This window comes from Pleuronectes platessa, chromosome 9, assembly GCF_947347685.1.
Source record: "Pleuronectes platessa chromosome 9, fPlePla1.1, whole genome shotgun sequence".
Lineage (NCBI taxonomy): Eukaryota > Metazoa > Chordata > Actinopteri > Pleuronectiformes > Pleuronectidae > Pleuronectes > Pleuronectes platessa.
Genome location: NC_070634.1, coordinates 9,937,656 through 9,949,933, shown reverse-complemented (window position 1 = coordinate 9,949,933; position 12,278 = coordinate 9,937,656). Strand labels below are relative to the sequence as shown.

The 12,278-nt window shown below is 43.6% G+C and overlaps 1 protein-coding gene across 1 annotated transcript; it reads right to left on the bottom strand.

Moving 5' to 3' along the window:
• Nucleotides 1-208: 208 nt before the first annotated feature.
• ubxn6 (UBX domain protein 6) lies at nucleotides 209-6,961 on the bottom strand. Its single transcript, XM_053430835.1, has 11 exons — nucleotides 6,792-6,961; nucleotides 6,178-6,335; nucleotides 5,186-5,244; nucleotides 4,952-5,080; nucleotides 4,734-4,831; nucleotides 4,506-4,581; nucleotides 4,333-4,417; nucleotides 3,984-4,203; nucleotides 3,297-3,427; nucleotides 3,004-3,152; nucleotides 209-2,427 (listed from the first exon to the last, which is right to left on the bottom strand). Exons 1-11 carry the CDS (start codon nucleotides 6,875-6,877, stop codon nucleotides 2,302-2,304), a joined length of 1,317 nt encoding a protein of 438 aa, XP_053286810.1. The 5' UTR covers nucleotides 6,878-6,961; the 3' UTR covers nucleotides 209-2,301.
• Between the last annotated feature and the right edge of the window lie 5,317 nt (nucleotides 6,962-12,278).

The following is a 12,278-nucleotide window of genomic DNA, read 5'->3' as shown; positions in this document are numbered from 1 at the left end:
ATGAAAATCGGAGATGGAGTAATAGAGATTTAACACTCATGAGACCCTAAACTGTTAAAATCTTTTCTTTTTGAATTTTTTTGGTTGTGTTCAGTAACCATTTTCAGGGAATTCAGAACTGTGATAGTTGCCCTATCGTTGGTCATAGGAGTAGTTGTAGAAAGGCTTCTCTTTAGATACACAATGGAAATAAACAGTCATGCCTCGGTTCTGTTTTGAAAAACAAGATGCAGTGCAAGCGATCTTTAATGCAGGCAGGTTAAAACGCAACAGAACACAACTCAGAACATCTGGATAGATCACACCTGCTCGCTAAGTCTTTTAATAAAGTTACACTGCTGAGAACTCATTTGCACCCTTCCATTGAAACCGGTGGAGTGCAGAACTCTTGCTCATGGCGGACCCGCCCTCAAACACTGGAACTAAACAAAAAACAAATCCTTGACATTAACATGGCAGGTAGAAGTTAATGTGTGTTTGTGGCAGAGGTACAGGTGGAAGGTGGTGATGAAAAAGTTCAACACAGGCCAACATGTTTAAGATCTACGTTTGTTTTTGACTCACTGGAGATGTGTGGTGAGAGGTAGGTCGTTTTCATCTTAACCAACCACAAGCAGGAGAAATGAATTGGCTTGTACAGGCTCAACAGATATATTCAACTAACAAACATAACAAAAACTTCTCAGACAAAAAGGTGGATCTAAAAGATAGAACGAACATTCGGGGTAATCTTTAGTTGCATTTACTCCATGTGGATTCAGTGAAATGTCACATACCACTGAAGAATAAACCGTTTTAATCTGAATTAAATGTGTTTGATACAAACAAACCACCTCCGGACGACAGGAACCCACTTTTATCACAACTGTAATTCATAATTTAAGTTAAAGTGAGGCTTTTTCAGCTTTTGCAGTTAAGATATCAATCATTGTATATTAGGTCTTTCAAACAGTTTTAAATAAAAGTTCTCAAAATTAGAATTATTTTGGTATTAGAATTGACAGCACACTAAAAAATTAGGTGAGGGGTTGAATAAACATTTGCCCGAGCTTTGGACCTCAGTTGTAAGTCAAACCATCCGGAAAAAACATGTTTGATGATCTGGGATTTTATGTTCATACGCAAGCAAACACAAAAAACTGTAGTACAGCACTGAGGAGTGTTACGCCACCGAAGAGGACAAGACGGGCAACACAAGTTTGTGTGTGTTAACAGAGACACCTTATCACACCCAATCAGATCAGCTGACGGATTAAACACTGAGCGAACTCACAACACTGCCAAACAAAGCGCCAGACAGTCTTGAAAGAAGCCAGTGCAATGACACCAAGCTGAATCACAAGAGCTGCTGTAGAGGCTGAGATACTAAATATGTATCCGACCAGCCCTACGCCACTGAGGTTATGTCTTGGTGTATTTCTTTGTCAGTAAGATTACACACAAATAACTTAACAGATTTCATGAAACTCGGCGGGTCAGGGAAGAACCCATGAAGTCCTATTAATTCTGTTGCTGGGATCACACAATTGTCATTACAACACAAAGCTCTTTAGACCTCAAACTCTCTTGACATCTCTGTCTTCTACGCGTGTCTCACCGCTTTTTCACCAGGAGGTATTATTTATCTCTTTTAAATTTGTTGCGTTTGTCGCACTATATGGGGGCATAGCTTTAACAAGAGGGCCGATGACATGGAGTGGGATGTATAGATTGCCTTTTTCCCCAAAGTGTAGCTTGAGCCTGCTTGCTTTTCCAAGATTACCAACCCTAGCTTTAAAAGGGACTGTTGGGACTTGGCTATTCTGGTTTCCAGATTCAACAGTTGGAAGCAAGGTGAACTAAAATCTTTGACAACATAAAAAAAAAAAAAGGAACGGAGGGCGGAGTGCCGACAGTTAAAACAAGGTCTCTCCACATGCCACGAGAAATATACCTGACAGGTTGACTGTAGGGTAGAGCACAGCCGACCGCTGCCAATCTGTTCACTACACAGCATGTACATTCAGGATGCATTACTAACCACACTCGTACCCTGCTTTCTCCTTAGATGACTTAATGGTGCTTCTTCAGCAGAATGTGTTGCTGAGACACACTGAAGGGGGACGTTTACCCCACAGTGACGAGAGAAGGGTTGCGCCCAGCAAAACAAGTGCATCGGGGCGAAGTTGCCCCTCGTCTATCGCTGCTACTGACTTAAGCTAGTAACACTCATCACTAGTTGTTTTGGAAGGAGTAACTTCACCCCCTGCAGTGCCAGGGAGAGTCATAGCAGGAAAGAGTTTGGGGACAGAATACTTCTACTCAGTTCAGGGTCTGAATGGTTTCCAGCAGTCCCGGTTTGAGAAGGGAGGGGCTCTCTCCACCTGCAGCTGCGATATCTGCCTGCACGGCTGCATCCCAGGAGAAGGTGAGCAGAGCTGCAGGGACCTTAGACACAACATGCAGACACGAATATTAACTGACTGCAGCAAAGTGCAAAGAAGAACATACAGATATGAATACTAACTGACTGTGGCAAAGTGCTAATACAGGATTGTGTCAAATATGGCACTTCGGTATGCTTTTGCTTATGTTTATTCAAAGTTCAGTGAAGATTGACTCAGTAGGCAGATCCCTGAACAGCAGAAGCAGTTGCTGTTGTTGTGAGCGCGCTGTTGTCCAGATCCACAACACTTACATTGATGTTTTGCTTGTTTATTCAAAGTTTTTTTATATTGAAGGTATCCAATGTCCAAATAGATTTATAAATGTATATGTAACCGTATCGATAAAAGACAAAAACTATGTATTGTCGACCTCATTAGTTCCTACAGGACATAAATCTTGCATTAAATTATACACTTCCATTAAAAAAGGCTCAAATTTCCTGCAGCATCTAACTTTGGGGACTGTTTTCAAGGCTGGATTAATGAACATCAGATTGGTACATGACAACAAATCTGATCTAGATTCAAAGTAGTTTCGGTAGACCAGTACCATGTGATGCAGCTGGTGGCAACTCACCAAGTTATGTTCTGCGAGCGCCACTTCCTCTGCCTCTTGCAGTTTGACACCTCCGGGTGCAATGAGCTCAAAGGGCTGCCAGCCGTCCACCAGGGACTCCCGAACAAACCCATACAACACAGACAGACGGTCCCACGCATAAAATATGCCTGCGGTCACAAATCAATTACTGACTCATTATTTACCACCGGGGACATCACAAAAATACATTTTACACGTTTTTGACAATGACCACTTTAACAAAACTTTTTGTTCATGAATGTTTGTGTGTTAAAATAGGAGGGGGTTCTTACCCTGCAGCAGGTTTCCATCAGGGAGCCTGATCCTGAGCAGGGTGTAGTTGTATTTCCTTCTCTCCCTCTGCTCCTCTCTCTCCCTCATGGCTTTTGTACGCATCATGGCGTTCTTCTCCACCAAATCACTCCTGACAAAACACACACAAAACAAGCTGGTCAGCGAGTGCAGGTTCTCTGGAAGGTTAACTATTGCTGATGGAAAAACACAGTCCACAGTCGTGGAACGGGTATGAGATGCACGTTAGTATTTTCTGTGGCTAGAGCATCACAACCATAACTTCACCAATCCACAAATCAACAGTTGCAATCCAGTCTTTGCACCTGAATTGCTCTGCACCACTCTAATCCATTTACTGTGTAAATGTTTAATGTTAGCTAAACAACCCATTTTAATTTGAACATTCTATTAGGAATAATATAGTTTCCTCTGCTTATTTTAGATGCATATGGCTTGGGTCGGGTTTGGGCAAACACAGAATGCCTGTCGGGTTATGGGCGGGCTTGGTTAGTTTTCTCATGGGCTTGGGTCGGATTTGGACAGAAAAATGCAACCTGTGTCGCTCTCAATACTTTAAAATTGTCATGTCCAATGAACTTCTTGCCCGTCTCTTTCAGCTTGATGTCTAACACTATCAGTTAAAAGAAAGTAAGTCTGCACAGCTTCTATTACCAAGAGGTCTGTACCTCTGCTGTTGCTCTCTCTTGAGCTCCTCCGCTGTCAGGTTGTAAAATTCTGACGGAAGATCGAAGCGTTGGTCGTTGGGAGAGGGTCTGAACACTTGGGGTTGTCTGTCCAGCTGAGCTCTGACTGGCTCGCCTCTCTGGAGTCGATCCCTTCTCTCCTTCATCAATTCCAGGCCATCAGGACTCTGCTCTGGTAACACCAGGAACTCCTCTTCCTCCTCTGATCTCCAGCAAACGTGGGCACAAGTGAAAAGATGTAATGACTAATTATATTCTTCAAGTCGATTGTGACATGAAAGCGAAAAACCATTGGACAGTGCACAGGAAACATTCCTCAGGAGTAATTTACCTTGACCCTCTATAGGAAGCATGATACTTATGAAGCCCAGGGCCTCCAGGAACTCTCTGGTGCCCTCCAAAGAACGCACTTTCTCCTTAAAGAAAACAACAGGAAGAATGACTTTTATGAAATCAGTTCTGAGCCAATAAAGAAAAATGGCAGGAGGCTAGTTTCTTCCACACCTGGAACACCTTGTTGCTGAGTTTAATCTTCCTGTATTTCTCCTCTGTGGGACACTTGCATATATTATCCACATACCTGATGATAAAGCAACAAAGACAAATTTAACAGAATTCTTTGACTGGTGGAAGTGTAAAAAAAACAGCTCAAAACCGTCAAAGTCAGCCCTAGCTGAAAGGAACATTTCCTCTGTCATTAGTATTGTTATCAATCATTGCAGAGTGTCTTACTTGCTTATGATGTCCACAGCAGCCTTCACTTTCTCTCTGTCTTTGTTAAATGTGTGGACCATCATGACGGAGGCCTCAACTACATCCTCCTCAAACCGCTGACCGTGAACATACAGGACATGTTTTACTAACAGGATTAACTGAGACATAATCTGACTGTAAACACATTCTTATTTGAGCGTAACCAAGAACAAGTGATGATTATCATTGAAACATACCATAAAAATGGCCTCCTTAATGTGTACTTCCCTCTCACTCTTAGTTAAAGTGGCTCCAGTTAGTGGACAGGTGAAATACACAGCTGACACAGAGAGACAGGTGGGATCTTTCACTGGCACGTTGGATCCCTGGAAAGAAATTAGTCATTTTAACAGTGTTGTCACACTAAATGCTGAGCAAAACATAAAATTAATCGAATAACTTGAGAAAGCTTCATTTAGCCGGACACATACCTCTGCTGTCGCTGCTTTATCCTTCTCAGCCAGTGCCACCGCCTCTAGTTCTCTTTTAACTATGATCAAAAGCAGAAAATCATGCAGTTATACATCCTTCAAGAGACAAGTGTATATGCTTTTGTTACAATAATTACTTGAACACATCATTGAATTGTGGCAGTCATCCAAACACAGTCAAAGCTCCCTCATATGAACTTTAAACTTGAAAAAATAACTATGCTCTGCTTCTGAGAATTTCACATGTAATAATTAACACTAGCGCAGGTTTCTACCAACAGTTAGTTAGACTTCATACAAAAAAACGACTGAAATCTTCCGAGTCGATCTATGTGAGGAGCTCAATTACAATTTTACAGATTCCAAGACAGAAGAGGTTATTTTCATCATATTTTGACCTTTTAACCAATTTCCATGCTTCCATTACTAAAGCTGTTTTCAGACAGGACCTCCGGAGGATTTCTTGAGTTCAGTGCACGTCTGGAAGCAGCTCAAATGACTTCATGAAGCAACATATTCCAACAGCCAACAAAAGACAGAAATGGTGAGGTTAGGAGAGAGGTGAAAATCAGCTCAGTTGGGTTTCAGACACCGTCCTGAGTGGGAATTGTTGTGATGCCAGGGATGCACCGTTAGTTTGCAGAATGTCAAACAATACTATCAACTTCACGGGAGACCCTAACCCTAACCGATTTTCTTTATATATATAAAGTCTCTAGAAATTAAAGAAACTAGAAAAGTAAAATAACTGCAGAAATTTACAGTGAAATTTTACATCAACAATAAGAAACCATTTTCGCCCTCTTTCTTTTCTCTTTCCTATATTTACGTTAAAGGCATAGTTCAGCCAAAAATGAAAACTGCCCCAGTATCTATTAATGTATGCTACTGATAACTTAACGGTAGTGTTTAGCTGATTGTCTGTAACACTTGTGTATAAACACGATCACACACGAGGTTGTTTTGAAAGAGAGGGCTGCACCGTGTCTCACCCTGGTTCCTGATGTGGTCCTGAGAGGTGTGGACCTTGGGCCGGGGCTGCTGTTCAATCCTGGCCAGAGCCGCGGCCCCGGCCCGCTGGGCCCCCTCGCTGGCAGGATGGCGGTTGTGTTTGGCCCCGGAGCTGCTCTGCACCGCCTCGGGCTTGGCGCTGTGGGCGATGAGGGCAGAGGAGGGTGGAGATGGTCAAACCTCAGCTGACCCGCGGTGTTTCACATGCTGACGACAACATTAGCATGTGATGCGTCACGAGGCCGTATTGAGCAGCTCAGGCGTGTGTTGTTTACCCAACGTTGCGGCTAAATGTGACTTTACTTCAGCTATTGACTGAGTAAGCTTGTTGAGAGATTACCTGTCAGCCGCCCTGACATTAGATGTAGAGTGTTATATAATGTGGTTGCTAACGCGTAGCAGAAGACAAAATGAACTATCTACCAAGTGAAGGGTGCTGGTCAACATATATCTAGTTAGCTTGTCATGCAGCTCAGTAATCATTACAAACCAGCAGCTAACTACCAGCTGACCTACTGGAGCAGACGTTAGCCAGCTAGCTGAGTTGGCTAGCTGTTTTTAGCGCTTTAGCCGCTGAGAAAAGTTCGCTACTCGCCTCGTGGTTGGGGCTGTTAGCTTCTTTCCGGGCCCCGCTGTTTTAAACTTAATGTCCTTCTTGAAGTCATCGAATAACTTCTTCATCTCCTTGGACAGCTGGTGAAGGTGCGGCCGCAGAAGCAGAGCAGCTAGCTTACGTTAGCTCGGAAGAGGACGACCCAAACAAACTGTACTCGAGGGAAAAACCGGCTCCTTGTCGCCGCCAAGTGGCGGAGATGAACACTGAGGAATCCAATGGCCGCGAGGAACTGATGATTGTGTTCGATACTGGTGGAAGAAATAAAAGTCCTGCATTAAACTTAAGTAAAAATATGCAAGCATCAACAGAATATACTTAAAGTGTGTGAAGTAAAAGTTATTAAAGTGCAGAACAATGTTCTTCTATCTTGTCTGACCTCTTTGGATAAATATTATAGTGCAATAATGTGATTTTATAGTAAAACGTTTGCATTAAATGAAACAGAATTTGCTTTTTTACTTTTAAAGTGTGTGGTTTATTTCTAAGCTTGCCTAGTTTACTTAACTGCTTATATTTCACTTAAGCCTGCAGAAGGATTTTCTCTACAAATGTATGATTCATATAAATATTAATTATACTTTTTGCACATGCTAATTGCAAAGCTCAACTGTAAACTATACTCCATCTTCATTTGCATTGTCGGTACTCTAAATATGTATAGAAACATGTTAACTTTGGATTTTTTAACTGACAGAAATGAATGAATACATTTGTTTATACCTTTATTGATTATCCTTGCCAAATTATATATACATTAATGCAAGTTTTCCAGACAAAATCCCCTTTTTTCTGTTTTCTATTAAGATTTTGTAGAGCACCATTTTAAATCCTGTAACAAAGTGTAAAGTGCCTGTACACTGTATTTTATTATTTTATTTTTTATTAGAGCCCGAGCACTGACAGACACTGACAGACGTGAGGCCCTATTGAAATTGAAATAATAATAATAATTATTATAATTTTTTATTTTTTTTAACGATGAATGATTAAGATTAAGATACGATTAAGCTACGTTTATTGTCCCACACACATGCACACATGCACACACACAACATGCAAGGGGGGAAATTTGTTTTCTGCTATGACCCATCTGGTGTACACAGGAGGACACACAGAGCAGTGGGCAGCCATGCACGGCGCACCGGGGAGCAGGTGCCAGGGGAGTAAGGTTCCTTGCTCAGGGGCACTTAGACAGTGGGGTGGGATAGGCACTTTGACAGTGTGGCTTCAACGTGCTTAAACATCTTTTAAAGTTTGCAGTAAACTAGAACGTGGTGAAAATGTATGTATTCTGGAGTATTTGGAAATGGGCGTCACAAAATGGCCTAACAGCGCCACCTGGAAGTGGATCTCAATCTTTCTGCATTGAGGTTCTTTAATGTTTATAAAGAAGTGCAGGCAAGGTTTAGGAAATTATGACAGATCATTTCCTGTCCTTTAGAGCTCTTTGATCTGTTTTGCCGTCTTTGTATGCTTTGATCTTTGTTGCTGCTGAGATCTTTGAAATATTGGTTGCAAGCCGACAACCTTGGACCAGTCTATTATCACCAGGAACAAACCGACATCCAGGTACCAGTCATAACATGGATCAACGCTCCAACCTGGAACCAGACTATTATCACCAGGATCAAGCCGACAACCAGGTACAAATCCATCATAACATGGATCACCTTGATCAAGGCGGTGGTCACCAGCGACCAGTCTATTATCAACGGGATCAAGCCGACAACCCGGGACCAGTTTACTATCACCTGGATCACACCGACAATCTGGGACCAGTCTCTTATCACCTGGATCAAGGCGGTGGTCACCAGGGACCAGTCTATTATCACCAGGATCAAGCCGACAACCTGGGACCAGTCTATTATCACCAGGATCAAGCCGACAACCTTGGACCAGTCCATTATCACCCGGATCAAGCCGACAACCCGGGACCAGTTTACTATCACCTGGATCAAACCGACAATCGGGGACCAGTCTCTTATCACCTGGATCAAGGCGGTGGTTACCAGGGACCAGTCTATTATCACCAGGATCAAGCCGACAACCTGGGACCACTCTATTATCACCAGGATCAAGCCGACAACCTGGGACCAGTCCATTATCACCCGGATCAAGCCAACAACCAGGGACCAGTCTATTATCACCTGGATCAAGCAGACAACCTGGAACTAGTCTATTATCAGCAGGATCAAGCCGACAACCTGGGACCAGTCTATTATCAGCAGGATCAAGCCGACAACCTGGGACCAGTCTATTATCAGCAGGATCAAGCCAACAACCTGGGACCAGTCTATTATCACCCGGATCAAGCCGACAACCAGGGACCAGTCTATTATCACCTGGATCAAGCCGACAACCCGGGACCAGTCCATTATCACCCGGATCAATCCGACAACCAGGGACCAGGCTATTATCACCTAGATCAAGCAGACAACCTGGAACCAGTCTATTATCAGCAGGATCAAGCCGACAACCTGGGACCAGTCTATTATCACCTGGATCAAGCCGACAACCTAGGACCAGTCTATTATCAGCAGGATCAAGCCGACAACCTGGGACCAGTCTATTATCACCCGGATCAAGCCGACAACCAGGGACCAGTCTATTATCACCTGGATCAAGGCGACAACCCGGGACCAGTCCATTACCACCCGGATCAAGCCGACAACCTGGGACCGGTCTATTATCAGCAGGATCAAGCCGACAACCTGGGACCAGTCTCTTATCACCAGGATCAAGCCGACAACCTGGGACCGGTCTATTATCACCAGGATCAAGCCGACAACCTTGGACCAGTCTATTATCACCCGGATCAAGCCGACAACCTTGGACCAGTCTATTATCACCCGGATCAAGCCGACAACCTTGGACCAGACTATTATCACCCGGATCAAGCCGACAACCTGGGACCAGTCTATTATCAGCAGGATCAAGCCGACAACCAAGTCAAACCACACAAAAACGTATCTCTGCCTTTTCTGTCTTCTGTAGCAAATGCTGTTTTATCTCACACATAGTCTGCATGGACAAACAAAGCAAAGGCTTCTCGGAAAACAAAGAAACAGACTACAAACTTTCAAAAGATGTTGTGTTATTGTTTGCTGTTTTTCAATTAACGTGCTGAAACAAGGAATGTTCATCTCTGTCTGTTGTTGGGAGACCCCGGAGCCAACGTCCATTGCTACAGTTTCTCTTAGATTACTGTTTCAATTTATATTTTTGTAAAGGTTATATATAATAAAATTTAAAATAATGTTATTATGTACATTTGTCTGTCTTATTAACAGATTTTAATGGCACAAAGCCTAGGAAAGATCTTGGCTCAGCAATATTTTTTCAATTTTCCAACAATAGAGATTTTATCGGGTAGGGGAGAGCGGTGTAATGTGAGACATTTTTTACATTTGCTCCCCTCTAGGCGAGCTTAAATGATATATCGGTAAAATTGACTCATTTCCCTAGCCTGGATGCCAGACGAACTTAGCCCCGCCCACAACAATTTGGTCGGGCAGTTCGGTCTGGAGTCGCTCCATTGGGAAAAAATTATGGCCCGACCGGGCCAATCAGATTGTCAGGGTGGGCTTTATACGATGATTGACAGATGATCAACGGTGACGTAATCAACCACGTCATCAAAGTGCCCTCGGGTTGAATTCGTTTTCAACAAACATGCCTGCCGCTAGCGAGCTGAGATGTGTAGATGCTGCCATTGAGTCTGTTTTAGAAGACATCGACAGCGCATTCATTTTGAAAGAGGAACACAGAACGTGGAGGCGACGCCAGAGCACCGCGCTAATCCCTATCGCCCCGGCGCTTGGCTGTTCACAACGGACACTGAAGCGACGCTGAACCGCCGGGCAGCGCTAATAATATCACCCGTTGATCCAGTAGATCGCTGCACGGCTTTGTGCCAGTCACACCGGAGGCTGAAGCACCGCGCTGCGCCAAGGCTGCCTCGCGGTGCTTCAGCCTCCGGTGTGACCGGCACAAAGTTTTAACATGGGAGTGGATGGGAGCCAGCTGTTATTTAAGGCTTGGCGCTGCGCTGAAGCGTCCGGTGTGAACCCAGTAAATAACTCACAATGCGTTGCTTAGCATACGTCACATACTACGTTGCTCTGATTGGTTGTAGGTCTATCCAATTGAGCGAAGAGGAATTTTACTTCCTGGTCAGTTGAAACACACCCCATAATTTTTTCCCAATGGAGCGACTCCAGACCGAACTGCCCGACCAAAATGTTGTGGGCGGGGCTAAGTTCGTCTGGCATCCAGGCTATCATTTCCCATTAATTCAGGATGTTTCCTAGCAATGGAAATGACCAGGATGTCTTCAGCACAAAGGGCAGGGAAAATACGATTGTTTTTAAAAAAGTGGTCTTGTGTCTCACTTTACCCAAGCTTATGGGTAAAGTGAGACAGACCAGAGAAATCAAAGTCGTAAAGTGATCCACTTACTTTTTCCACTTTAAAACTATCATAACAACACATGTTACCCCGTGCTCTCTTCTACCGCTGGCGGACAGTTGTCTTATCCAGGAGGTGAATTTCATGAGCAATCAGGTTTTGTACACCCCAAGTTACAGTCATGGGAAGAAAATATAGAGTGATAGTTATGCAAGAGGGACCTTACCCTCTCCTGTTCCTTAGCTGTGAGGGTGGAAGATCAACGGCTTTATTGGCAGCTGGCTCTCCTTTACATTTCAAATAACCATGTTACCTACCGTTTCTCTTGATTTCTCCTCCAATACTATATGATGCACTCTGGCTGGATGAGTATGTCCGCTTGGTAGAAGAGGCCAATTTGAGTGTGGGGGCTAGACTTAGCTCTGTGGTCCCTACATTGGTGACAGGGCTGAATGCAGTGCCATTTAACACCTTAAACAGAGCTTGAGAGGCAAGGAGATAATTTGGCACACTTGCATCCAACGTTCAAATAGGGCTGACCCAGTATCGGCTGCAGACAGTTTTCTGCAGGTAATGGACACCAATTTCAATTGTGCCTCCTGGTATTTTAATCCTTCTCTGATAACTAGTTAACCACGCATAGGGTTTTGTTTAAGTTGTTTCAGTTCCAAGTAGCCAATGTGGGGGATTTCTAGCCCATTGGCTGCACCTAGGCTGCACCTAACCATAGCCAATGGAACGCCATCAACTTCTCTTGGCCCCCTGCCTAAAATGTTTGCCAAAGAACTCTGGATCATGGTGGTGACCATAGACCTTTTGTTTCAGAGGCAAGGGATCTCAACAGTGTTGTGCATGAACAAGTTCAAAGGAATGAACGCGTTCATTGAACGCGTTCATTTTTATGAGAACATGAACTGAACGCAGCTTCATGACAAATAATGAATTTGAACGGTGAACATGTTCATATTATCTGAGGTCTAGCTAAAACGTTACGGAATGTTTTCCTTCTCCTGAGGAGAGACGCTGTCTAAATCGAAAGCTTCCATCATATCGTTGCTC